General features: G+C 42.7%; 1 protein-coding gene across 1 annotated transcript; it reads right to left on the reverse strand.

Annotated features, from left to right (window-relative positions):
- Nucleotides 1-7,522: 7,522 nt before the first annotated feature.
- LOC121287860 (cytochrome P450 2K1-like) lies at nt 7,523-24,444 on the reverse strand. Its single transcript, XM_041205844.1, has 9 exons — nt 24,052-24,444; nt 21,845-22,007; nt 21,144-21,293; nt 20,532-20,692; nt 14,236-14,409; nt 13,370-13,511; nt 12,822-13,009; nt 11,960-12,101; nt 7,523-7,702 (listed from the first exon to the last, which is right to left on the reverse strand). The coding sequence occupies exons 1-9, from the start codon at nt 24,250-24,252 to the stop codon at nt 7,524-7,526; spliced, it is 1,500 nt and encodes a 499-aa protein (XP_041061778.1). The 5' UTR covers nt 24,253-24,444; the 3' UTR covers nt 7,523.
- Between the last annotated feature and the right edge of the window lie 999 nt (nt 24,445-25,443).

The following is a 25,443-nucleotide window of genomic DNA, read 5'->3' on the forward strand; positions in this document are numbered from 1 at the left end:
TAAGGTGGAATCAAAATTGGCTTAGTTGTAGGAGACAGAGGGTGATGACAGAAGGATGCATTAGTGACTGGAAGCCAGTGTATTGTGTCCAGTGGCATACCGCAGTGATCTGTGCTGGGTCCCCTATTATTTGTCATTTATATAAACGACATAGGTGACTATGTGGGGGGTAGGATTAATACATTTGCAGATGACACAAAGATTGGCTGGATGGTTAACAGTGAGGATGAGTGTCTTGGGCTACAGGAAGATATAGATGGGATGGTCAAATGGGCAGATAAGTGGCAGATGGAATTTAACCCTGAAAAATGTGAGGTGACACACTTTGGAAGGAGTAATTTGACAAGGAAGCATTCAATTATCAGCATGACACTAGGGAGTTCTGAGGAACAAAGGGACCATGGTGTGTGTGTCCATAGATCTCTGAAAGCGGAGGGGCATGTTAGTGGGGTGATGAAAAAGTCATATGGGACACTTGCCTTTATCAATCAAGGCATAGATTACAAAAGTAGGGAGATCATTTTGGAGTTGTATATAACCTTAGTGAGGCCACAACTGGAGTATTGTGTGCAGTTCTGGTCACCACATTATAGGAAGGAAGTGATTGCACTGGAGGGAGTGCAAAGGAGATTCACCAGGATGTTGCCTGGGATGAAATATTTAAGTTATGAAGAGAGGTTGGATAGACTTAGGTTGTTTTCGTTGGAGCAGAGAAGACTGAGGGGCAACCTGATCGAGGTGTACAAGATTATGAGGGGCATGGACAGAGTGGATAGGGAGCAGCTGTTCCCTTAGTTGAAGGGTCAGTCACGAGGGGACATAAGTTCAAGGTGAGGGGCAGGAGGTTTAGGGGGGATGTAAGGAGAAACCTTTTTACACAGAGGGAGGTGACAGTCTGGAATGCACTGCCTGAGAGGGTGGTGGAGGCAGGTTGCCTCACATCTTTTAAAAAGTACCTGGATGAGCACTTGGCACATCATAACATTCAAGGCAATGGGCCAAGTACTGGCAAATGGGATTAGGTAGATAGGTCAAGTGTTTCTCGTGTCGGTGCAGACTCAATGGGCTGTAGGGCCTCTTCCGCACTGTGATTCTGTAATTTGTGGTTTTTGTTGTTGATACTTCAAAAGGTCAGGGTGGTTGACACTTTTATTGCCTTCTAAGTGAAATGACTTTTTTTAACATGTAAAAGATTATGAATGAATTACTGTATTAAAACAAGAACAAATATAGCTGGAAAAACTCAGCAGGTCTGACAACATCTGCGGAGAGGAACACAGTTAACGTTTCGAGTCCGAATGACTCTTCATCAGAACTAAAGAGAAATAGAAATGTGGTGAAATATAAACTGTTTGAGGGGTGTGGGACAGGTAGGGCTGGATAGAGGACCACTGTTAGGGGGAGGCAAAGAGATTACCTTTAGGTGTCATTGACAAAAGGACAAAGGGGTGTTGACGGTGGTGATATCATCTAAGGAATGTGCTGATAGTGACATTAAGGGTAGAAAGCAGGAGAAACAAGTGGCAGATGGCCCTCGTGGGGATAGGGGTAGGGGGAAGGGATCGAAATGGGCTAAAAGGTGGAGATAAAATGATAGAATGAAATAAATTTAGAAATAGGTGGGAACAGAAAAATATATGAAGGCTTTATAAATTGAATAAAAAATTTTTATTAAGATTCATTGACTGTGACACCGTCACATGAGGGGACATGACTGAATAATCGTTTTGCTTTACTTCCATTCATTACAATAAAACCAGTCTCCCTGAGGCAGCTCTGCGCCTCAGTGAGAGTTTCTGCGCTCTATCATGCACATGCGTGAAAGACACAGGCCCCGACTCTCCCTCCTCCCCTCGCTCAGCGCTACCGGGTGCACATGATGCGGGGCCGGTCTTAATTGGCCCACCCACGTAAAATTGCGGCGCGCAGCTGATCACAGGTGGTGATTGGCTGCGCGCCCGCCCGCCCGCCCATGCCTGCTCCCACTCAGCGCCCCCGACGGGGAGAGAATGCTCCCCGGTGCTTCTAGAACTGATTTCTCTCAGGATATTGCAGTCACACTTTTGTTGGAATTTCTTATTAATTAATTTTACATTTTAAGCTGTAAATTCACAATGTACAACATAATTTGTATGAGGCAAAAGGGGAAACAATTCAGCTCATGAGTTAAGGCCGCACCAAATTTTTTGTACCATGTATCATGCTTCTCTGAAAAATTCAGGTCAACAATACAATCTATGTTTTTCCTGAGCTGCTGGTAGATGCCTGGTGACAAATCCTGCGGACGATGTCATCAGCGTAAAATGGGCAGATGCCATTTATGGTATATTGTGCATTGGCACTGGAGAAGTCAGAATGGTGAAGTTGTATTAGCTGCAGCATTGAATAACTTTGTAAATGTAGTGATTTCCTTGTAGCCACTTTCCTAACATAGGTCGATTGGCCTGTGATTACTTGTCCTTAGAGAATTAGCATTGGGCCTCCAGTTTCACCATTGGTACAGTCACTGCCCACTGCATGTAGGTGTAATGAAAGAAAGACGAAATCTGCATTTCTTCCTTTCATAATGTCTTAAATCACTTTACAGCCAATTAAATACTTTAGAGTTGTCATCACTGGTATAATGTTGGCAATGTTATCAAATGGCAGAGCAGACTCGAGGGGCCAAATGGCTTACTCCTGCTCCTAATACATATGTTCATATGGCATTCTGGATGATGAGACAAACTGGAAAAATGGCCTTTATCATCCTTAATTATCTTGTGTACAGAGGCTGTGGTTCCATTTATTGTTTCCTGTGAGCAGGCTTGGTGGGGTGAAATTACCAGGACAGGAATGCATAAAGGGCTCATAGTGAATCAGTAACCTGTTTGACCCTGCACGATTCTCAGCAGTCTGTTCCATTGACTTGAATCTTGTCCTATTGTCTACTTACCTATTATCCCACACGTTATTTTGGTGCTCTTATGAGTTTTTAGAGGGACAAAATACTGTGATGAAGTTGTGTTACATAGTTAACATTGAAAATATATTGTAGTGAGAAAGAGCACTCAGCAGAGTCTTCAAACTTGCTGATCAAGAAAACACTGATACAATTATGAACCGTTCAGACTTTGTCCTCTGGCCTCTGAAAAGTTGTGTTGCACAGAGACAACTGAGGGCTCAAATGCTTCTCACTGACAGTGAAGACCTATCTTGTTCAATCATTCCACTTTGTTACTCAGGAGTCATTTGATCTTTCTTATCCTGTGAAATTACTGATAAAATTGAATCCAATTACATCCCTTCTCTGAAATAATTATATTAAATAATATGCACCCAGCAGGAGAAAGTCTTCTAATTCTTCAACAGAATGGGAAAGATCTTGTCCAGTTCATCTAGGTTGCAAGTATTGGATCTCACCCTCAAATACAAGTATGAATTTACTGTCACCAGTCCAAATGGTGCATTGTACAGAACATGTTAATGAGGGCTGAGGCAGTCACCAAAATCAATGTTATTGTCTGCACAGTGTCATAATTAAGTAATGGGATATTTTCATGTCAATTTCACAATATTGCACAGTGCTGTTAATGTAAAATTTGTATTCTCTGGTTTGTTTAATAGTCGCAGTGGAATCACCTATAGGGCGTACACAAACTAACATTGTATCATAATTTTGCTGCTCTTAATATTAATGACCCATGCTGTATCTATACCGGACAATATCTGTAACTAGATGCTGACAATAGGCGTCATCATTTTACCAGGACTTTTCTGTGTGTCTGGTGAATTGATTGGTCAACCTTGAGAGATGTAAAAAAATCATTTATGATTGAGGGGGAGCGTTAAGTGAGTGGGGCGGGTGGGCGTGATGATTGGTGAATAAAGTGCCTGGAAATAAGAGAAACACCAGGGCCCATGATTTTTCTCCCTGACACTGGTTCTGGAGCACAAGTTTTCATTACAACAGCTGGAATATTATGGATAACATTCAGTAGGTCTTAATGAAGTCTTTGTAGCCTTAAGTAGGTTACCTGTATGTGTGTATTAACAACTAGAACTATACATAAAGGGTTCAAGCTGGGAACAGTCTCCATGCTTGTTGTGCACACAGCTCTGTCCAACACTAGACTGACTCCTAGTTGTGAGTAATGTGTTCTCTTAGATCAATGTGTGGGCGGTACTGTACTCAGTCCCATGTTAACCCTATATGTGCCAGACTCTTATACTAAAGGGCCTGTGTTGTCTCCAGTTCAAACAGCTGTTTCTTGATGTCAAGCGGAGTGAATAGAAGTGGCTGAAGACTGGTATCTGTGATGGTGGAGACCTCAGAAGGAGGCCAAGATTGATCATCGACTCGGCCCTTCTTGCTGAATATGGTTGCAAACACCTCAGCCTTGTCTTATATACTCGTGCCGGGCTTCTCTGTATTTCATTGATATAGAACTGACAGGGTGGTGTCCTGCCTCTGAGTTCCAGCACACTACAAGGCCACTGTGATCTGTTCCACTTTGCCAACTTGTCAACTCTCCCTCCCCCTTTTGTATTCTGCTTTAAGCATTCACACAGCTCACATTTTTCTGATATTTCTCTAATAGATTTTGCATTACAAATAATAGCAAGGCAAAGAGCACTCAAGTAAAGGAGATTCCATGCATCTGTCAGGAGAAGCAAATTCAGATTTGGAGATACTTTCATTGGGGGAAAGAAGATGGAGATCCAGACAGGTTCCTAATTTCAAATAGCCAAAAGTAATGGCTAATGCTGATGAAAACAGTTCATTTAATTTGCACTATGCATACAGATCTGGTCCACATGGAAAAGCATGTTTATATCCTTGTGTATGCACAGTTCTGTTCGGGCTGTCTGAGTCTCCGCTAAATGTTTCAGTTTAAAAAGCTGATGGAAAAGCCTCCTCTAGACTAACATTTGTGGGGGTTTATTGCAAACATGATTAAAATGCTTTAAGAGAGGACTTGCATTTGCATAGCCTTTTCATGACCATCAGACATCTCAAAGTGTCTTACAGCCAATGAAGTACTCTTGAAGTGTAGCTACTGTTGTAGTGTCAAAAACACAGCAGCCAATTTGTACACAGTAAGATTCCACAAACAGCAATGTGATAATGGTTGGATAATGTTTTTGTGATTTTAATTAGGAGATAAATATTGGCCATGACACCGAGGAGAATTGCCCTCCTCTTCTTCAAAATTGAGCCTAGGTTCTTTTACATCCACCCAAGCAGGCAGATTGGGTCTTGCTTTGATGTCATATCCAAAAGACAGACATTTTTGAGAATTTTTTGTTCCTCCTCTTGAGCATATTTTAAAACTGGACTGTAAGATTGCAGTTTCCAAATGGCTGCTGAGAGGACTTCATAATGAAAATTTACCCTCCACACATAAAGACCCTTGCATCAGTTCTTCTTAACTTGTAGATCGCAAGCCCCCAGTGGGATCGTGAGATGAGATTTTGGGGTCAGGAGCTCTGAGGCAACAATGACTGTCATGGTGCTCGGACTGACAGCTGAGATGCACCTTCAAATCTTCATTTTTTTTTGTGGGCACGACCCATACAACTGCTCTCTGAGACCCAATTGCTGCTGCAAATAACCTGTAAAAAGGTAGGTGTTAATTCTTTTTGTCGAAAGCCCATTTGATTAATAATTGGATTCCTATTGCATCAATAATGAAGATCCTTATGAGATTTACTACAGAGAATCCTGAAGTGCTCACTTTGGTACAAGGGATAGAGAGAGACAATATAAATTTAATGGCTCTATTGAGTATTCAGAGCCAGGGAGACCTGGCATTCCTGTGCATGGATCTTTGCGGACAGCAGGACATTTTGAGAGAGTAGTTAGCAAAGCACACAGAATCTTGGGCTTCATAAGTAGAGGGATTGAGTACAAAAACAGGGAACTATTTTCAGCTCAGCTTAGGCTACAACTAGGGTACTTATTGCATTCAGTTCTGGTCACCACACTTTAGGAAGGATGTGAAGGTTCTTAAGATGGTGGAGAGGAGATTTACCAGATTGGTTCCAGGGAGGATAGATTTTAGCAACAAGGTTAGTTTGAAGAAGCTGTATTTTATTCTCATTGGAGCAAAGAAACTGAGCAGAGATTGATAGAGATAGAGATGTACATGACAAGTTTAGATAAGATGGACAAGGAAAAACTATTCCCATCGGTCAACGATACAAAGACTAGGGGTGCGGTGGGGGGACATATTTAAGGTTTTGGGCAAGTGATGCAGGATGAGGAAGAATGTTTGTACCCAGTGAGTGGTAATCACCTGGAACTTGCTGCCTACAAGGATGGTGGGTGCAGAGACAATCAATGGTTTCAGAAGGAAACTGGATGAGCACTTGAGGAAAATAAACGTACAGGGCTACGTGTATAGAGCGATAGAATGGGGCTGATTGGATTAATCTGCATAAAGCCAGCATGAATTCATTGGGCTGAATGGACACCTTCCTTGCTGAAATTATTCTACTCTATGATCACTCTGGTGTGTCCATGGATTCAAGATTCATGTCCAGGACATTGCTAAGCCCAATCCAGAGAAAAATCATAGGAGCATCAAAAATTTGAATCATTCTTTGAATAATTAATCAGATATAAAAGTGTAGGTGATGGGGATAAAAGGCAAAAGAGGCTGGAGTCCACTGTGAGAATGGACATGTTGGGCAACCAATGGCAGTGGCATGGGGGCGGGCGAGTTGGAGGTGAGAGGTCACATGATGAAGTCTCCAGGAACACATCCATTCACCTTAACATTCACATGGAAGAGTGATCTTTTCTCCGCGAACAGCCAAATAACTGCACACTATCGTGTATTAAACAAAGGGGCCTATGGGTGGAGGGTGGGACTGATTGATCCTTATTGATCGGTTTAGTGAAACCGTAATTATGTTTATAAACGAGAGGGTAATGATTTCACCAAAATTGGCACTCATCCATCACTCATAATTAGCAAAAACACCTTTAATAATCGATCCCCACCCACCCCAATTCACTGCCCTGCTCCCTAGATGAATCTCTCCAGTTTAAGTTTGAACAGATACTTTCTTCACGGTGGTCAATGGGCAATTAATCAGCAAATCCAGCATAACATAACTAACGGTCAAATGTTGTTCGTGTGATGCAAATGGGGGGGGGGGGGGGGGCTGGGTGAGTGGTGGGGGGTGGGGGGTGGGGGGGGGGGCGGCGGGGGGGGGGTGGTGAGTGGTGGGGGGGTGGTGGTGGCAGGATAAGTCATCCAGCACATTCCGGAAATTCACAACTCCTGGTGTATCTCTCACTTTACTGAACATGCCCGCCTCTTTGTGCATTACAGAATCAAAGAATCTTTACCGTGAAGAAGGAGGCCATTCGGGACAGAGTGTATTGTGAACGGTGTGTAAACCTCACAGCAGGACTCAACAAAATGACAAACTTAACAACCACTGTATTAAAAAAAAAACACGCGCACACACATTTCTAGAAGTGATTAAAGGAAGAAAAGGAAAATTGGGTAAATCATGAAATCATGTTTACATCAGCGACGGACAGCACACACATAGGGGTACTTGGGGGATGAAGTCAATCCCACACCAGACTCGAGCCCCAATTCAATGACATTCGGTGGAACTTGAAACTTAAACTTTTGTATCAGAGCAGTAAAGAACAGGAACAGTTCCATCTTAGCCAGGGTCTCACCAACACAGGCCCTCCGACCTGCAAAAAGAAAACAATTGCAAAAATTTCAAAGCTGCTCTTCAAAGAAACAAAGTTATTCAGAATGATTTTTAAACTAGCCAATGTTGCATTGCTCTTCTATACGGCAGTATCGAAACAAACATGCCTTGAGGACTTGCAACCAGTCTACATGTCTGTTCAAATTTAAAATAAATTTCTTAATGATTTAAGGCGCCAGCCAGAGCTCGGTGGGCAGCACAATCACCTCTCAAACACCGGGGCTTGTGGGTTCAAGCCTATAATGACCACAGTATAAAAAATATTAGCAGTATATTCGCTGCAAGAAGTGTTAATGTCACAATCTATGGGCATATTTGGACAGTTGGTAGTTTTGGTTTCACACAGTTCAATACACTATCTGTGTAATAGGAATCTAATGAATACAAGATCATCTTCAATCTCTTCGGAGGCTGATCATCGGCCAGGACAGGAAGCTGGTGCAACAGTTCCCACTGCCATTAACCTTGGTTGGAGATAGTTCTGATCATAGGACGTGCCTGTGGGTGGGATCTCTGCCAGCATAGTAAGAGTTAAACTTTGCCAATGAAGGACTGATCACACATCTGCTGGTCAACCAATGAGGTGAGATGAGTATGCATTGTGAGGAGATACAAGAGGAAACCCTTCAGGAGCTCAGGATGCGATATCAGGAGAAAGAAGAAACCTACGGCACAGCCCCGTTCAACTTAGAAGAGGTGCGATTCCAGTCAGCTCTGACCTCCACGACCCAAGGGTGCAGCGCTGCTGGAGCATCTTTAAGGCTTTAATGGCTAGTCCTGTAACCCACCAATCTGCGTCCCTGCATGATTCATAGGGACCATAACAAATAGTTACCACCAATGCCTGTGGTGTTTAGACGCCTGCCCTTAACTCAAAGAGCTCTTGGATCAATTGAGCTTGTCCAAATCCAGTCTCTCTTGCCTGACAACAATGCAAAACATTGATAAGGAAGTGAAATCACTCACGAAAGAAGCATTTGTATAAATTCCGGAGGTCAGCTGTGAATTTTAAAACCAACATCAGAACAGTAACAGGTGCAGAAGGAGGGCAGTGAAAAATGTAAAGTGGTGAAACATCTATTCAAATCGTTTTAAGGCAGAAAATTCAGAGAAACTAAAATATCTTAACTGTATTGCGGAATAAACAAATCTGGGGGTTCAACAAGAAATGTGAGCGTGGAAAAAGTGAAGCGTATCTTTATCTGCTCTCAGTTTTCACACAAAATTTACACATCCTTAAGATGTGGCAAACTGAATGATAGGATTGTCCTGACTAATTCACCATTAAAAAAAATCATCCAGCATTTGTTGTCATAAAACACAAGATTGACATTAATAGTGTACATTTGCATAAAAGGCGACAGGAGAGAATGCATGATTAATGTATTGCACGTATATGGTACGGTAGCTACTCGCCACGCCTATAGGAGGCATATATGGTGCGAATAGCCAACATATCCTTGCTTCACCCAATTTAGATGCCAGAAAATGGAACACCACCTTTTTCCTGTTACCAACAGAGCATGTCCAGCAGTCCCTGAAGATTAGTAGCTAGGAGAAGTCATTGTCATTTTCTGTATTTCCGGCTCCAGCCTTACCCCACTTCCAATACCTCCTATTTTATCTCCGGTACCTCCTAGTTAAATACTGGATATTAAACTCCCCTTTGCTATTTGGCCATACATCATACGCCCCACTTGATTTTTTTTCTTTGCACTGATCTCAGTGGAATCCACCCAATTAAATTGTTTAGCTGGATTTTCAGTCTGTAATAAAAACAAAAAAACTGCGGATGCTGGAAATCCAAAACAAAAACAGAATTACCTGGAAAAACTCAGCAGGTCTGGCAGCATCGGCGGAGAAGTAAGGAGTTGACGTGTCGAGTCCTCATGACCCTTCGACAGAACTTGAGTTCGAGTCCAAGAAAGAGTTGAAATATAAGCTGGTTTAAGGTGTGTGGTGTGGGGCGGGGGGGGGGGGGGGGGGGGGGGGGGGGGGGGTGGCGGAGAGAGAAAGAGAGAAGTGGAGGGTGGTGGTGTGGTTATAGGGACAAACAAGCAGTGATAGAAGCAGATCATCAAAAGATGTCAACAACAATAGAACAAAAGAACACATAGGTGTTAAAGTTGGTGATATTATCTAAACGAATGTGCTAATTAAGAACGTAAACTGGGTGACCGCTTTGAAGAACACCTGTGGTCTGTCCGCAAGAATGACCCAAACCTCCCTGTCGCTTGCCATTTTAACACTCCACCCTGCTCTCTTGCCCACATGTCTGTCCTTGGCTTGCTGCATTGTTCCAGTGAAGCCCAACGCAAACTGGAGGAACAACACCTCATCTTCCGACTGGGCACTTTACAGCCTTCCTGACTGAATATTGAATTCAACAACTTTAGGTCGTGAGCTCCATCCCCCATCCCCTTTCTGTCTCCCCCTTCCTTTTTTTTCCAATAAATTTGATAGATTTTTCTTTTCCCACCTATTTCCATTATTTTTAAATATCTTAAAATCTTTTATGCTCTCCCCACCCCCACTAGAGCTATACCTTGAGTGCCCTACCATCCATTCTTAATTAGCACATTTGTTTAGATAATATCACCAACTTTAACACCTATGTGTTCTTTTGTTCTATTGTTGTTGACATCTTTTGATGATCTGCTTCTATCACTGCTTGTTTCTCCCTGCAACCACAACCCCCCTCCACTTTTCTCTCTCTCTCTCTCTGCTCCCCCACCCACCCCCACACACACCTTATACCAGTTTATATTTCAACTCTTTCTTGGACTCGAACTCAAGTTCTGTCGAAGGGTCATGAGGACTCGAAACGTCAACTCTTTTCTTCTCCGCCGATGCTGCCAGACCTGAGTTTTTCCAGGTAATTCTGTTTTTGTTTTCAGTCTGTAAGATTGGTATTGATTTTAATCCTCACTGCCTCCAATATTGAAGCTACTTGTTTCCAGGAGTAACACATGCAAGGCTCATCAGTGGGAACAATCAAAACTGCACGAATATCCTCTCGCAACCACGTGGGGCTGCGTGATTTGTGACGCAGAGGCTGCCGGTGCGGGGACAATGTCGAATGGTTTCTACCTGCGTTATTATCTGGGGCACAATGGCAAGTTTAGCCTCGAGGCCCTGGACTTTCAGTTCAAGCCGGATGTTAAGAGTTGACTGGAATGTCCGGAGCTCGCGGTGTGGCTGTGAATCCGGAGCCTGGGGAGATTAAGAGGTGGTGGAGAGAAGGCCGGGCCCAGGGTCCCGACCCTCATGCAGCTGCTGCCGAATGTCTCTGAGTCAATGTGCGGCAGCAGCCACACAGCAGTAACCCTCCTGTACAGCTCTCCCCTGTCCTCTTGAAGTCTATCACTGTCCTCCTCACCATTCACAATACTTCCAAGTCTTGCATTGTTTTCAAATGTTGAAATTGTGCCCTGTACACCCAGGTCTAGGTTATTAATATAAATCAGGAAAATTAGTTCGCCTCTACATACCATCCCCCAGTCAGAAGTAAAGTTTTCTGTAATTCGTGGTTTTAATAGGCTGGCATTAAACCATTAAACTGTTGCATAATGAAATTCTAGCTATGCTAATGTCTAATGATGCAAAATACTACATGGTTTGAAATAAAATGAATATCGGCACTAATATTTTTCACTTAAAAAGCTTAGTTTTACTGACGTTTAGGGACTCAAATGATTAATACATAGGAACAGAATGTAATAGTTGACTTAGAATTGATATGGCCAACATATTTCCTTGGAGCTCCTGCACCTCAACATTTGGCACTAAATCCCTGATGAGACCTGCATTCATCTTGGACGGTCTGCAGTGTTTCCCTACATTTCAATGTTGACTAAGATTCAAAGACATTGGCGTGATGTATTTTATAATATCCTGAAATTTTGAAGGTGTATTTTTAATCAATCGATGTTCCATTAATTCCCAGTCTGTGTTTCATTAGCTGGTCTCAGCTTTTGGCAGTCTTAGGAAAAAGGCAAATTAGCACAGATTCCTGCTCCGAATTGCTCACTCGCCCTCTTAAAAACTATGTGCACAGATATTGAGTCAGACTCTGCTTTGACAGTAGCCCATTACTTTGCAGTCCCACAACCACCCCAACCTCCTAAAAGATATTAGAAATACAATTTCCTTAATGCTACATTTCCATTTTATTTTCCCCAACAAGGGAGGGAAAATTCCACCAATATATAATCCAAAAACTAATAAGCTGTGCTACCTGCAGAGAAAGGCATGAAGGCATCTCTCTTCACAAACTTGCCCTCAGCATCCAGAAAGTGAGACGGGTTGAACTCATTTGGTTTTTCCCATTGGGTTTTATCGTACAGCACAGAGGACAGCAATGGAATCACGTGTGTTCCCTAAAGTATTCAAATATCATTTCAATATGATTTCATTGTTATATTCAAAAGGAATTACCAAAACTATTCACACAGAAAGAGCCTTTCAGTCTATCGTTCCGGTGGAACTCTTTGAAAGAGTTGTTTAGTTATTCCCACTCTGCTCTTTCTCCATTGCCAACTTAACAACAACATACGACTTTAATAATAAAACACCCCAGACATCGCCACAATAAAGATTTATGGATAAGAGTTGAAATATAAGCTGGTTTAAAGTGTGTGTGTGGGGGGCGGAGATATATATTTCAACTTAAACCAGCTTATATTTCAACTCTTTCTTGGACTCGAACTCAAGTTCTGTCGAAGGGTCATGAGGACTCGAAACGTCAACTCTTTTCTTCTCCGCCGATGCTGCCACACCTGCTGAGTTTTTCCAGGTAATTCTGTTTTTGTCTTTGAAAGAGTTGTTCAGTTATTCCCACTCTGCTCTTTCTCCATTACCAACTTAACAACAACATGCGACTTTAATAATAAAACACCCCAGACATCGCCACATTAAAGGATTATGTATAACTTGGTACATAGAAGTTATGAGAGCTATCCGCTTATTCCCTAATGGTGCACAATGCAATTAGATACAACTTTGAGAGCTCACTTCCTCCCCTACCCCACTCCTTTCCCGACCCCCATTAAATGTCAGAATATCAGGCCCCAGTTGTGGCCATACTTCCCCTAGGGTACCTTTGGAATGAAGAATCCTTTGAAGTTTAAGTCCACTGTGGTTTCATGTGTGACGTTCAATGGCAAAATGTCACCAAACCTCTGGATTTCGTGGATCACTGCATCAGCGTATGACAAATTTTTCCGATCTTCAGCTCTGGGAGATCGTTCTGATCCAATAACACTGATAATTTCCTCGTGAACTTTTCCTGCAAACCAAGCACATTTTAAAAATAAAAATGGCTGGAAAATCTCAGCAGGACTGACAGCATCTCCGGAGAGGAACACAGTTAATGTTTCGACTCTTCATCATTCGGACTCGAAACAATAACTGTGTTCCTCTCCGCAGATGCTGTCAGACCTGCTGAGTTTTTCCAGCTATTTTTGTTTTTGTTTCAGATTTCCAGCATCCACAGTATTTTGCTTTTACATTTTTAAAATGATTGGAAATACAGTTATAGCTTTATTCAGGCAAGTTCAAAATCACACCCAGGGTAACCCAGGAATATGAAGCATACAAAATGATACAAGATCAGCTCCAGAGAGGAGTCAATCCAACTGCTACTTACTCTGAATCTCTGGATATTTCATCATCAGGAGCATTCCCCAACGAATTGTGGTCGAGGTGGACTCCATCCCTGCAGCAAACAGGTTGGTTGTGGTGTATGTTAAGTTGTTTTCATGGAAGTATGAATTGGGATTGTCCGATTCCTACGAGAATTAACACCACAAGAACTCAGAATTAGGATTGGAATCTGTAGAATACGGCATATGATACATAATTAACCTGAAACTGGGAAATGTAGCACAGGAAGGGGGCCAGGAATAAGAGGCAGCAGGGGGATTACTCCAGTGTGGTACTGAGGGTATGCTGCACTGTCAGAGGTGTCACTTTCAGATAAGATGTTAAAACGAGGCCCAGTCTGTTGTCCCAGGTGGATGCATTACAAGGGAAAGAAGGGGAGTTCTCCCTGGTGCACTTCCATTGCCTTTCATGTCCTTAGGATGTCCCAAAGCATTTTACAGCTAATATAAACTGTTTTCTGAGTGCAGTCACTATTATAATGTAGGAAAAATGCAATCACTTTGAGCATTGCACAACTTGCAATGTAGTAATGACTAGGTAATCCCTTTTAGTGATGTTGGTTGAATCCACATCACAAACAATGACTGCACTTCAAAAACATTTAATTGGCTACAATGTGCTTTGGGACATTCTGGGGTTCTGAAAGGCACAATGCAAATGACAGCTCTTTCTTTTTAATAGTGTGACTCTGTTCAAACCATTTACATGAAATCCTACATTTACACCACAGGTGGCCATTCAGCCCATCATGTCATGCCAGTTGAACGAAGTTGCCTTTTCTCCCGCCAAAAACAAACATAGCCTATAGAATTTCTACAGTACGTCTTAAGAGGGGAACGGAGTTTCTACCTGCTGTTGTCTCAACACGAACGCCTCAATAAAACTCCTCAGGTCATTCACATTTGGTTCCCGATAGTTTTCATTGAAGAGGTTCTTGAAGAAAGCAATATTCTGCTGGGAGTTGGAGAATAATTGAGATAGATATCCAGGAAGGAATCCCAAGAAGGGAAATGCATTGTACATCTATGAAATAGAAATAAGGTGATGATATGTATGTTAATGTCAAAGAAAACCAATAATCTCCTCATGTCAGTATTCTGTAATTAGAAACCTGCAATAAATAAATCACAGAATCTTAATGGCACAGAAGGATGTCATTCGGCTCATCATGTCTGTGCTGGCTCTCCAAATGAGCATTATGACATAGTGCCATTGCCCTGCCTTTTCCCCGTACCCCCGCACGTTGCTTCTATTTAAATAATCTTCTAATGACAGGCAGTAAATTCCAGACTGACCCACTCGCTGTGTGGAAAAGTTTTTTCTCACATCACATGTGCTTCTTTTGCAAATCACTTTAAATCTGTGCCTTCTCGTTCTTGATCCTTTTATGAACGGGAAGAGCTTCGCCCTATCTACTCCTGTCCAGACCCCTCATGATTTTGAGCATTTCTATCAACTCTCCTCTTAGCCTTCTTCTCTCCAAAGGGGAACAGTCCAACTTCTCCAATCTATCCTCATAGCTGAAGTTTCTCATCCCTGGAACCATTCTTGGAAACCTCTTCTGCATTCTCTCCAATGTGTTCACATCCTTCCTAAAATGTGGCACCCAGAACTGTACACAATACTCCAGCTGAGGTCCAACAATTGTCTTATATAAATTCAGCATAACCTCCCTGCTCTTGTACTCTATGCCCCTATTAATAAAGCAGAGGATTGTAAAGATAAGCCCAGCAATTACAGGCCAGTCAGTTTAACTTCAGTGGTGGGCAAGATTCTAGAAACAATTATTCTGGATAGAATTAGTAGCCACATGGAAAAATATGGGTGGATAAAGAAGAGTCAGCATGGATTTCTAAAGGGGAAAATCATTTAACTAGCTTGCTGGAGCTTTTTGAAGAGGTAACAAAAAAGGCTTATTTATGCTTTATTAACTGCTCTCTCCACCAGTCCTGCCATAATCCTTCAATGATCTATGCATATATACACCCTGGTCTTTCTGCTCCTGCAACCCCTTCAAAATTTCACTCCTTATTTAGTGTCATCTGTCCATGTTCTTCCTACCAAAAGGCATCATCTCACTCTTCTCCACATTGAACTTTATCTGCCACCTATCTGCCCACTCCACCAACTTGTCTGTGTCCTTTTGAAGTTCTGCACAGTCGTCCTTGCACTTCACAACACTCCCAATCGTCGAATTATTTGCAGAGATTCAATTTGTCCCCTGCACACCAAGATCTAGACCATCTTCTCTTAGGAAAAGCAAGGGTCCCAGTACCGACCCCTGGGGAACTCTGCTACAAACCTTCCTCCAGCCAGAAAAATATCCATTGACCATTACTCTCGGCTTCCTATTTTTCAAACAATTTTGTATCCATGTTACTACCGCACATTTTATTCCATGAGCAATAACTTTTTCTCCCAAGTCTGTTGTGTGGCATTTTATCAAATGCCTTTTGAAAGTCCATGTACACCACATCAACAGCATTACCCTCATCAACCTTTTCTGTTACCTCTTCAAAGAGCTCCAGCAAGTTAGTTAAACTATTTCCCCTTTAGAAATCCATGCTGGATCTTCTTTATCAACCCATATTTTTGCATGTGGCTACTAATTCTATCCAGAATAATTGTTTCCAGAATCTTGTTCACCACTGAAGCTAAACTGCCTGGTCTGTAATTGCTAGGCTTATCTTTACAATCTTTTTTTGAACAAGGGCATAATATTGGCCGTGGGAGGGGTTTGAAGTGTAGGGGGTGATGGAGGAGTGGACCAAGGTGTCCTGGAGGGAACGATCCCTGCAGAATTCCTCCACCAACTCCAGCATGATGCCACCACCAAACACATCTTCCCTTCACCCCACACCCCTGCAACATTCTGCAGAGATCGTTCCCTCCGGGATAGCTTGGTCCACTCCTCCATCACCCCCTACACATCAACACCACTCCCAAGGCCCTTCGCTTGCAATCGCAGAAGGTGCAACAGCTGCCTCTTTACTTCCCCTCTCCTCACCGTCCAAGGGCCCAAACACTCCTTTCAAGTGAAGCAGCATTTCACTTGCACTTGCCTCAATTATCTACAGCGTTCGTTGCTCCCAATGCGGTTTCCTCTACATTGGAGAGACCTAACACAGATGGGTGACCGCTTTGCGAACACCATCGGTCTGTCTGCAAGCATGACCCAGACCTCCCTGTTGCTTGCCATTTCGACACTCCAACCTGCTCTCATGCCCACATGTCCGTCCTTGGTCTGCTGCATTGTTCCAGTGAAGCTCAACACAAACTGGAGGAACAGCACCTTATCTTCGAACTAGGCACTTTACAGCCTTCTGACTGAATACTGAGATTAACAATTTTAGATCATGAACTCGTTCCTCCATCCCCACCCCCTTTCCGATCCCCCTTTTTTTCCAATAATTTATATAGATTTTTCTTTTCCCAATTATTTCGAGTATTTTTAAATGTATTTCCATCCATTGTTTTATCTCTACCTTTTAGCCTATTTCAATCCCTTCCCCACACCCCACCCGAATAGGGCTCTCTGTACCTTACTCGTCCTACTATCCATGCTTAATGTCCCCTATTAGCACATTTCTTAGCTAATATCACCACCGTCAACACCTCTTTGTCCTTTTGTCTATGACATCTTTTGGCTATCTCCACATATCACTGGCCCTCTATCCAGCTCTACATGTCCCATCCCCACTTAAACCAGCTTATATTTCACCTCTTCTATTGTTTCTTAGTTTTGTTGAAGAGTCATTCAGACTCGAAACATTAAATGTGTTCCTCTCCACAGATGCTGTCAGACCTGCTGAGTTTTTCCAGTTATTTTTATTTTTGTTTTTGTTTTCGATTTCCAGCATCCTCAGTTTTTTGCTTTTATCATAATAGTTGCAATTCTCCAGTCCTCTGGCAATCCCCCGGAATCTACGGAAGACTGAAAGATTATTGCCAGTGCCCCTGCAATTTCTACTCTCGCTCCCTTCAATATACTTGGATGCAGCTCATCTGGTCCCTGGTGCCTTGTCAACTTTAAGTACCGACAGTCTATTCCACTCTTCCTCCTTAGCAATTTTGAACTCTTCTGTTGACAGTTTCCTTGTCTGGCAGCATTGCCTGGGTAGCATCTACCTCCTTGGTAAAGACGGATGCAAAGTATTCAATTAATACCTCAGCCATGGCCCCTTCATCAATGTGTAAATTCCCTTTTAGGTCCCAAATCGGCCCTACTCCTCCTTTTACTACCCTTTTACTATTTATATGCCTATAGAAGACTTTATGTTGGCTGCCAGTCTTTTCTCATAATCCATCTTTGCTTCTCTAATATGGTTTTTCACCTACCCTCGCAACCTTCTGTATTCCTCTTGGTTCTCAATTGTATTTTCTACCTGACACCTGTCATAAGCACACATTTTCTTCTTTATCCTAATTTCTATTCCCCTTTTTATCCAAGGAGCTCTGGATTTGTTTTCCTACCTTTCCCTTTTGATGGAATTTTCTTTCACTGTGCCCAAACTAATTCTTTTTTGAAGGCAGTCCATTGTTCAGCTACAGTTTTTCCCGTCATTCTTTCATTCCAGCCCATCTGGCCCAGCTCCGTTCTTGCCTCACCAAAGTCAGCTCTCGTCCAGCTAATTATTTTTACTCTGGATTGCCTGTCATCCCTTTCTATCATCATCCTAAAACATACAACGATCCTAAATGATTCTGCACTGACACTTGATCGACTTGGCCCACCTCATTTCCAAGAACCAGGCTCAACAGTGCATCCATCTTGTTGGATCGGACACATGCTGCTGTAGAAAACTTTCCTGAACACAATCTAGGATCTATTGCCCCTCTCCGCCATTTACACTACCACTGTCCCAGTCTACATTTGAGTAATTAAACTCCCCCATTATAACTCCTCAGTTCAGCGGGCCCTCAGCAGAGTCAGCTGCGCGCTGACAGAACTGTCAAAGGCCTATTAAGGCCATTAATTAACTAATTAAATTGATTCTCAGGTTTCCCCATCCAAACTTGAGGTTGGCGGGCGGGCAAAGAGAACAGTCGGCCTTCGCATTTTTCATGGAACCTCCTCCACGGGCGGGATGAGGTTTCATGAAGGTTTTATAAATTAATTAAAAATTTTTAATTAAATCCATACACACTGTCACAAGAGGGGACATGTCTGAATAATTTTTTCAAATCTTATTTGCAGGTTTTCACAATGAAATTGAACTCCTTGAGGCCGCTCCGTGCCTCAGGGAGATTTCTGTGCTCTTTTGCACACATGCGTGGAAAACGCAGGCCCTGACTCTCCCTCCTCCCCTCGCCCGCACAGGGAGCGCTTAGCGCTTCCGGTTGCGCGTCACACTGGGCGTGCCTTATCCCACCCCCGAAAGAATGTCCTGCAGCTGCTCTGTGAAATCCTTGCCCCTGGCACCAGGGAGGCAATAAACCATCCTCGAGTCACGTCTATGGCCACAGGAATGCCTGTCTGTTCCCCTAACTGATGAATCCCTTATCAATATTGATCTTCTTTATTTTCCCTCCCCTTCCGTAAATCTGAGACACATGTGATGCCACAAACCTGGCTCTGACTGCGCTCGTCTGAAGAACCAGCTCCCTCAACAGCTTCCAAAATGGAAAACCAATTTGTAAGTGGGATCCCAGGGGACTCCTGCATTAACTGCCTACTTCTCTTGGACTGCCTGGTGGTCACCTATTCCCTCTCTGTCATCAGGCTCTTAAGCTGCAGTGTGACCACCTCTCTGAACGTGCTATCCACCTAGCTCTCAGCCTCCCGGATGTGCCTCAGAGACTCCAGCCTCTGCTTGAGCTCTGAAACCCAGAGCTCAAGTTTCAGCAGCTGGCAGCACTTCCTGCACATGTGGTCATCTAGGGCACTGGTAGCATCCATGACTTTGCACATATTACAGGACACGCAGTCCACTCGAGTGAGCTACTCTGCCATGACTTAACTCTACTTCCCTTATGTTAACATTATTCTACTTTTGATTATTTACATTACTTTATTATATTGGCCCTAGATTTCCCTTATTCCTGGCACTTCAGTTGAATTCAAGTATGGAAACTTGTTTAAAAATATTTTACTTTTATACTTTACTCACCAAGTCCTACTTACCAAGGCCACCACTCTCCTTTGAGGAAAAGTAGAAAAGGAAAGAAGCACTTCCTCTCCGAACTCCCTCAGTCACCAAACTCCAACTGAAGCACCCTAATGCAGCCAAAAATAGCACTCCAGTGCAGACAAAGTCAGCACTATGAGATAGCCTACATTTATACTCACTGAACCTAGCCTTGGAAAACCTGGTTACACCAGTTATCCAGATAACTAGTTGCAGCTGCAAGCAGAACCTGAATGAGCCCTGCTTTAAGGCTGGATTAAAACTCACTTTTTTCCAACCCGAACAGCAACTGTTAGTTAACTGCTAAACTAGAGAGAGACTAGGCTTTAGATGGAATTTAACCCTTAAACTCCCTCAGTCACCAAACTCCAACTGAAGCACTCTACTGCAGCCAAAAACATTATATTAAATATAATGTGGAATATTAAATATTATGCAGCTGCCGCTTTAAAGTGCCCAAAATGTGCATTCATTAGTGATCATCCTATCAAACAGCTCTAGAACAAAATGTTGACATGTGTCTTCAGTAGATCATTTCCAACCTGTTGCTTTTGAGTTCAGATTTGCAACATTCCATTTTTTAAAATAGCAACACAGGAACAGTAGGCCATTCAATCCCTTCTGCCAGATCTCCCATTAAATTATAACCTGGCTGACCGCTGTCACAAAAACTACTTTCTTGTCCTGGTTCCATAATCCAAAGGTTCTCAAACACAGCTGACAGAATAACCTCCTGTTAAGTTATTAAGGTGCATTTCTGCAGCAAGTAGCTTAAGAGAGTTTTTGTCTGGAAAATCCTGAGTTTTTTTACCCTCCATATTAAATTAGATGATTAAATAGGATGTAACTCAAAATTGTGACTAATGTTCTTCCCTAAATTAACCAGCCACATAAAAAAAAAGAAACCTCACTAATATTTTGCACCACACCCTCCCCAAGACTTCATTCCAGCTACTGTTAGTTCCAAAAGTTCTTTACTGGAATGTATTTCTGTCGCTAATGCAAAATTAGATTTACCTGGACCATAGTCGAACCAGCGAGTTGAATGTTTTCGTTCACTCTCTTTACTAAACTGATAAACGTTTCATCCTCATAATCAAATCTATCCCCCAAAACTATAGAGCAAATTATGTTGGCCACAGCAGCGTTCAGTTTGATGGTTGGATTAAAGGGTTGGCCTGCAAAAAAAGGAAAAATCACACACAATTTAGCGCTGATCCTTTTTACCAAATCACAATTGTATCACTCGTCTGGAAAGACACTGAGCTTGTTCCCTAGGCTGTTAAAGGAAAGTAGACAGAAGGTAGCAAAGACTCTGGCTAGAATGGAGGACAGGAATTGAGAGTCGAATAAACGAGAAAGTAAAAAACCAGTTGGTCACGTCAGTAGCGGGAGAAACCCTTGATTCACCTCAGAGGAAGGGACAATGCTATGGGCACCCAGCAATAAGTGGGATTACTTTGGAATGTTCTAGCAGAAAGCTAGCAGGGTCACAATAGACCAAATATCCTCTCTCTGTGATATAGATTTCTGTGATTCTTTAATGCTTATCTGCATTTATAAATAATTACAAGCACGCAGAGAAAAGAAACACTGATCATTCTGTTCACTTACCTCACAGAAACTCACCTTTATAAGAATCAATCATTTTTATCAGAAAATCGGTTTCCTCAATTATTTTGTCTTCAATGGTTTTTTTGCCCATTCCAAAATCTCGTAACGTGGTTAAGGTGAACCTTCGCATTTGCTTCCATGACTCCCCATGACCAAAAATAATACCTACAATTAAACCCATTAGAAAGAAGTAATCACTGTGGCTCTTGTAATACGCAGCATTAATTGACAACCTTCCTCCAAGAATCCATGGAATGGCTGGTGCGGGAAACAGAAAGCAGTGGACTGAGGAAGGTTTGCATTTCTATAGGGTCTTTTACAGCCTCTGGATGTCCCAAATGCTTTACAGTCAATAGGGTGCTTTTGAGGTCCAGTCACCACTGTAACATGGAAAGGGTGGTAGCCCATCTTCGCACAGCAAGCTTCCACAAATAATATGACAAAGGCCATATAATCTGTATTTTAGTGATGTTGACTGAAGGATAAATATTGACCAGAACACTAGCAATAACTCCCTTGCTCTTCTTTGAAACAGTGCCAATATCAATCTTATTCAGAGGGTCATTTTTATCTTTCAAAGTTCTTTAAAATGTTAGCCTTTAGAAAAATCAACTTTAGCTTAACTCTGAAAATTATTAATCATCTGAGCCAGGACAGAATGCAACTAGAATTTAACTTGTAGATTTTACAATAAGAAAGTTAAAGGTGAGAATTACCATTTCCCTTTGAAAATAATTCAAATATTGGGATGCGTGCTCTTTCACCAAATTCCTCTGCATGGTTGACAAGTGCATCCTTCACTGCCTCATAGCCAGTCAGCACCACCACTTTTCTGGGTCCTAGCTTGATGCTGAAAACTGTGCCGTACTTCTCAGATAGCTAGAACAAAAGGAACAGATTTGCATGACCAATGAAGACAAATTTTTACACAGCACGTTGTGTGTTGCTTCTCTCAATAATATACATCAATACAATTAAACTATCAGATATCCAAAATACTTCAGAACAATTCAATATTTATTTCAGTCAAAATATTTGATGATGACTACTACATCACTTGTGATGTTTCCCATGGGTTATCTGGGATCTGGTCTATTATTGTGCTGTGCTTCTCACCTGCTTATCCTTTAAAGTCACTAATACAGTCCTCTGTGTGGCCAAGTGATAGTTGTTGTCTGTAAACTCTTGAGATTATTAACTAGTCCCAGGTCAGAAGGACGCACCACAAATTGATTGGTTTTCTGTCATAGGTAGGTCTGGTAGTATGTTTAAGAAAATAATTAAAAAGTCAAACTATCTCTGCATTTCCTTCCAATAGCACTTTTAGGGCTAAAAATTCACCTGCTCCCATTTCTGGGTGTGGAATGTGATTCCTGGAAGAGGGGTTTGTTTTATGAGATTAATTAAACTAATGGGATATGCCCTGGAGTTTCAAAGAATGAGAGGTGATCCAAGTTAATCATATTCAAAATCTTACGGGGTTCGACAGGGTAGCTGAAGAGAAAATCATTCCCCTGGCTGCAAAATCAAGAACACAGGGCTGCAGTCTCAGAATAAGTGGTCAGCCATTCAGGACCGAGAAAAGGAGAAATTTCATCACTCAAAGGCTTGTAAATCTTTCTGAAGAATAAAATCTGAAGACTGTATGAGACTAGCACATGTTGCAGTGAGCCTCAAGATCCTAAAGGCACTCTCTCCTTCTTAGCAGGATGCTGCACTGAATCACAGGAGGCTGCTATTGCTGCAATTCTGTAGAAAAGAAATGAAACACCAGGGCTCAGCAATACCTGCCATCTTTACTAATATATTACTGGAAGCATTAGTCATCTACTGAACAGAGGAGAGAGGCCATGTTGCCATGGAGGGGTAGGGGGAGGATGCAAATCCTCCAAAGGGTATAGATGTAGCTAGCAAGGGAGGTCAATGCCTGGAGTCAGACCCTGAGAACCTGGCTTCAGTGCTGGAAGAACTTAATGGCCTCCTCTGTGTGCCTAAGGTTAGTGAATGTATCTTCATATAACATCTCCTATTCACCACACCTCTCACACTGCTCAATGCGGTACAGCGCCCTTTCTCATTAGCTCTCAGGACTTATGACTAACATTCACATAAATTCCACCTCACCCTCCCACATTTCACAAAGATGCCAGCTGAAACCCACCTCTTGCAACCGCCACGTACCTTCAGCTATTCAACTATGACAGACACATCACCCAAACACAATGCAACACGCTCAGTGATGCTTTGCCCTCCCTCTCTCCCTTTCTTGCTCTACAAGGTAGTATGAAACAGCATGCCTACATCCAATGAGGCTGATAGAGAAGATGGTGCTCCATGTCGTGGGGCTGTGCTGCACCATTATGCCCCTGGTGATGGTGTACACAATGCCCTCTTTGAGGCTTCTGCAACTCGTGGACACCGTCAGGGCAGAAGTGTATCGTCACCCGCTCCCAAGACATTTTAATGAAAGCTTCCTTTCAACTTTGTTATGGCTTATTATTAGTGCCTCTTTAAAGGGGGTGGTTGGGGTGATCTTCATATTATCTTTCAATTGATATCTCGTTGATCATGGTTAGCAGTAAAGACACTGACACCTCAACTAAGCCGCTACCTCAATTGCACTGGAAATACCACTGTTCCTTCAGTCTTATACACATATGTCCACTTGGCAAACAGCCAAAGTGGTGGAGAGGTGTAGGAATACAGGGAACAACACTACAACCAGTTTCTTTCCCTGCCCAACATGATGACAATTTACCAGCATTGCCTCTGGGGAGAAACCAGCTGCTCTCTGGTTGGTTTTCAGTGTGTCAACAATTTGCATTCATGTAGCGCCTTTGGGGCAGAAGTGAACTTCTCGAGGCGCTAAACAGAGGTAACAAACAGGTTTCCCGTTTACTGTAAGAATCTGGTTCCCTCTTACCTCCATCAAAGATTTGTGCAGCTTCTTCAGATCCAACATGTGCAGGTTGCCAATCACTGGGAGAGGAGCGGGACCCGGAGGAAAGTTGACGATTCCATGAGATTTAGACCCGGTGTTAAAATACACGAGGAGGATAATGGTCAGAACCCCAAACAAAACCAGGGTGACGGTATCCAAAGGGAAAACACTTACAATCGACATCCTGCACCGTAAACTGGCGACAGGAGTTGTTGCAGTTTGTTAGATCTCAGCAACTTGCTGAATGAACTCCAAAATATCTTAAAATAACTTCGACCTTTGTGAGCTTTGAAGTTGTCTTTCTCGGCCCAACTATACTTTCCCTTGTTGAAACCTTGTCATGTGGTAGGTGGCGGGTGGTGAAGCCTGTTTACATTTAACAGAAAGCGCAAGAAGTAAAAACTTAGTCCCTCCCCGGGGCCCGAGCGACCAGCTGTGTAACAGTCCCTTACACAACAGACAGCTCCCAAACAGCGATAAAGTGCCAACTACACAAAAAATCAATAGGTTGGCTAGAGGTAAACCATTAGTTTCCCTCCTCTATGCTTGGGACTATATAAATTGGAAATAGGATGTGACGGCAAGGTGGTCCAGGTTAGCGTGGCTCCACACGTCACCAAAATCTGATCACCAACCTGTCAAGAGCGTGTGGACAATGCTGGCGCCCAAGGTCCCCACGTTAAAGTCATGTGCAGGCTTCTACAAGGGTCCATTCGTCTGAAACTTCTAGTGGTAGAGGTCACTGGTTTGGAAAATGCTGTGGAAGAAGTCATAGCAAATTACTGTAGTACACCTTGTACAGATTGCTGCCACTGTGCACTGGAGGTTTGTAGATAGTACACATGGCTGCCACTATGCACTGGAGCTGGAGGGATTGAATGTTTAAGGTGGTGGGTGGGATAGCACACATGGCTGCCACTGTGCACTGGAGGTAGACGGAGTAAATATTTAAGATGGTGGGCAGGATGTCAATCAAGTGGTGTCACGCTTCTTGAGTGTGGTTGGAGTTTCACTCATCCTGGCAAGTGGAGAGTATTCCATCAGATCCCTGTCTTGTGCCTTGTAGATGTGAATAGACTTTGGGGAGTCAGGAGGTGAGTTACTTGTTACAGGACATAAAGACTTTTAACTGCTCTTGTAAACATCATATTTATATGGCTGTCCCAGTTAATAATCAATCGCTTGTTCAAATTACTGCAGGACAGGATCCCTATCCAAGGTGTCACCACCCCCTGTCCGTCAATTCAAAACCCAAGGTCACCATTTAGTTTACCTTCATGCTAGGGGGCATTTGTTAGCCATTACTAGACATTTGTATAGATAGGAGAGTACAAAATACTGTCCTATTGACTTAGAAATGTCAACACAGAAACC

Source organism: Carcharodon carcharias, chromosome 15 (assembly GCF_017639515.1).
Source record: "Carcharodon carcharias isolate sCarCar2 chromosome 15, sCarCar2.pri, whole genome shotgun sequence".
Classification (NCBI taxonomy): domain Eukaryota; kingdom Metazoa; phylum Chordata; class Chondrichthyes; order Lamniformes; family Lamnidae; genus Carcharodon; species Carcharodon carcharias.

What these genes read in the sequence shown, in the direction of transcription:
- LOC121287860 (XM_041205844.1), bottom strand. Translation starts at nt 24,252, where the DNA reads ATGTCGATTGTAAGTGTTTTCCCTTTGGATACCGTCACCCTGGTTTTG. An exon ending in TGCACAAATCTTTGATGGAG is followed by an intron (nt 22,008 to 24,051) that starts GTAAGAGGGAAC and finishes CTTTTGTTCTAG; the next exon opens with CTATCTGAGAAGTACGGCAC. An exon ending in AATGATTGATTCTTATAAAG is followed by an intron (nt 20,693 to 21,143) that starts GTGAGTTTCTGT and finishes CTTTTTTTGCAG; the next exon opens with GCCAACCCTTTAATCCAACC.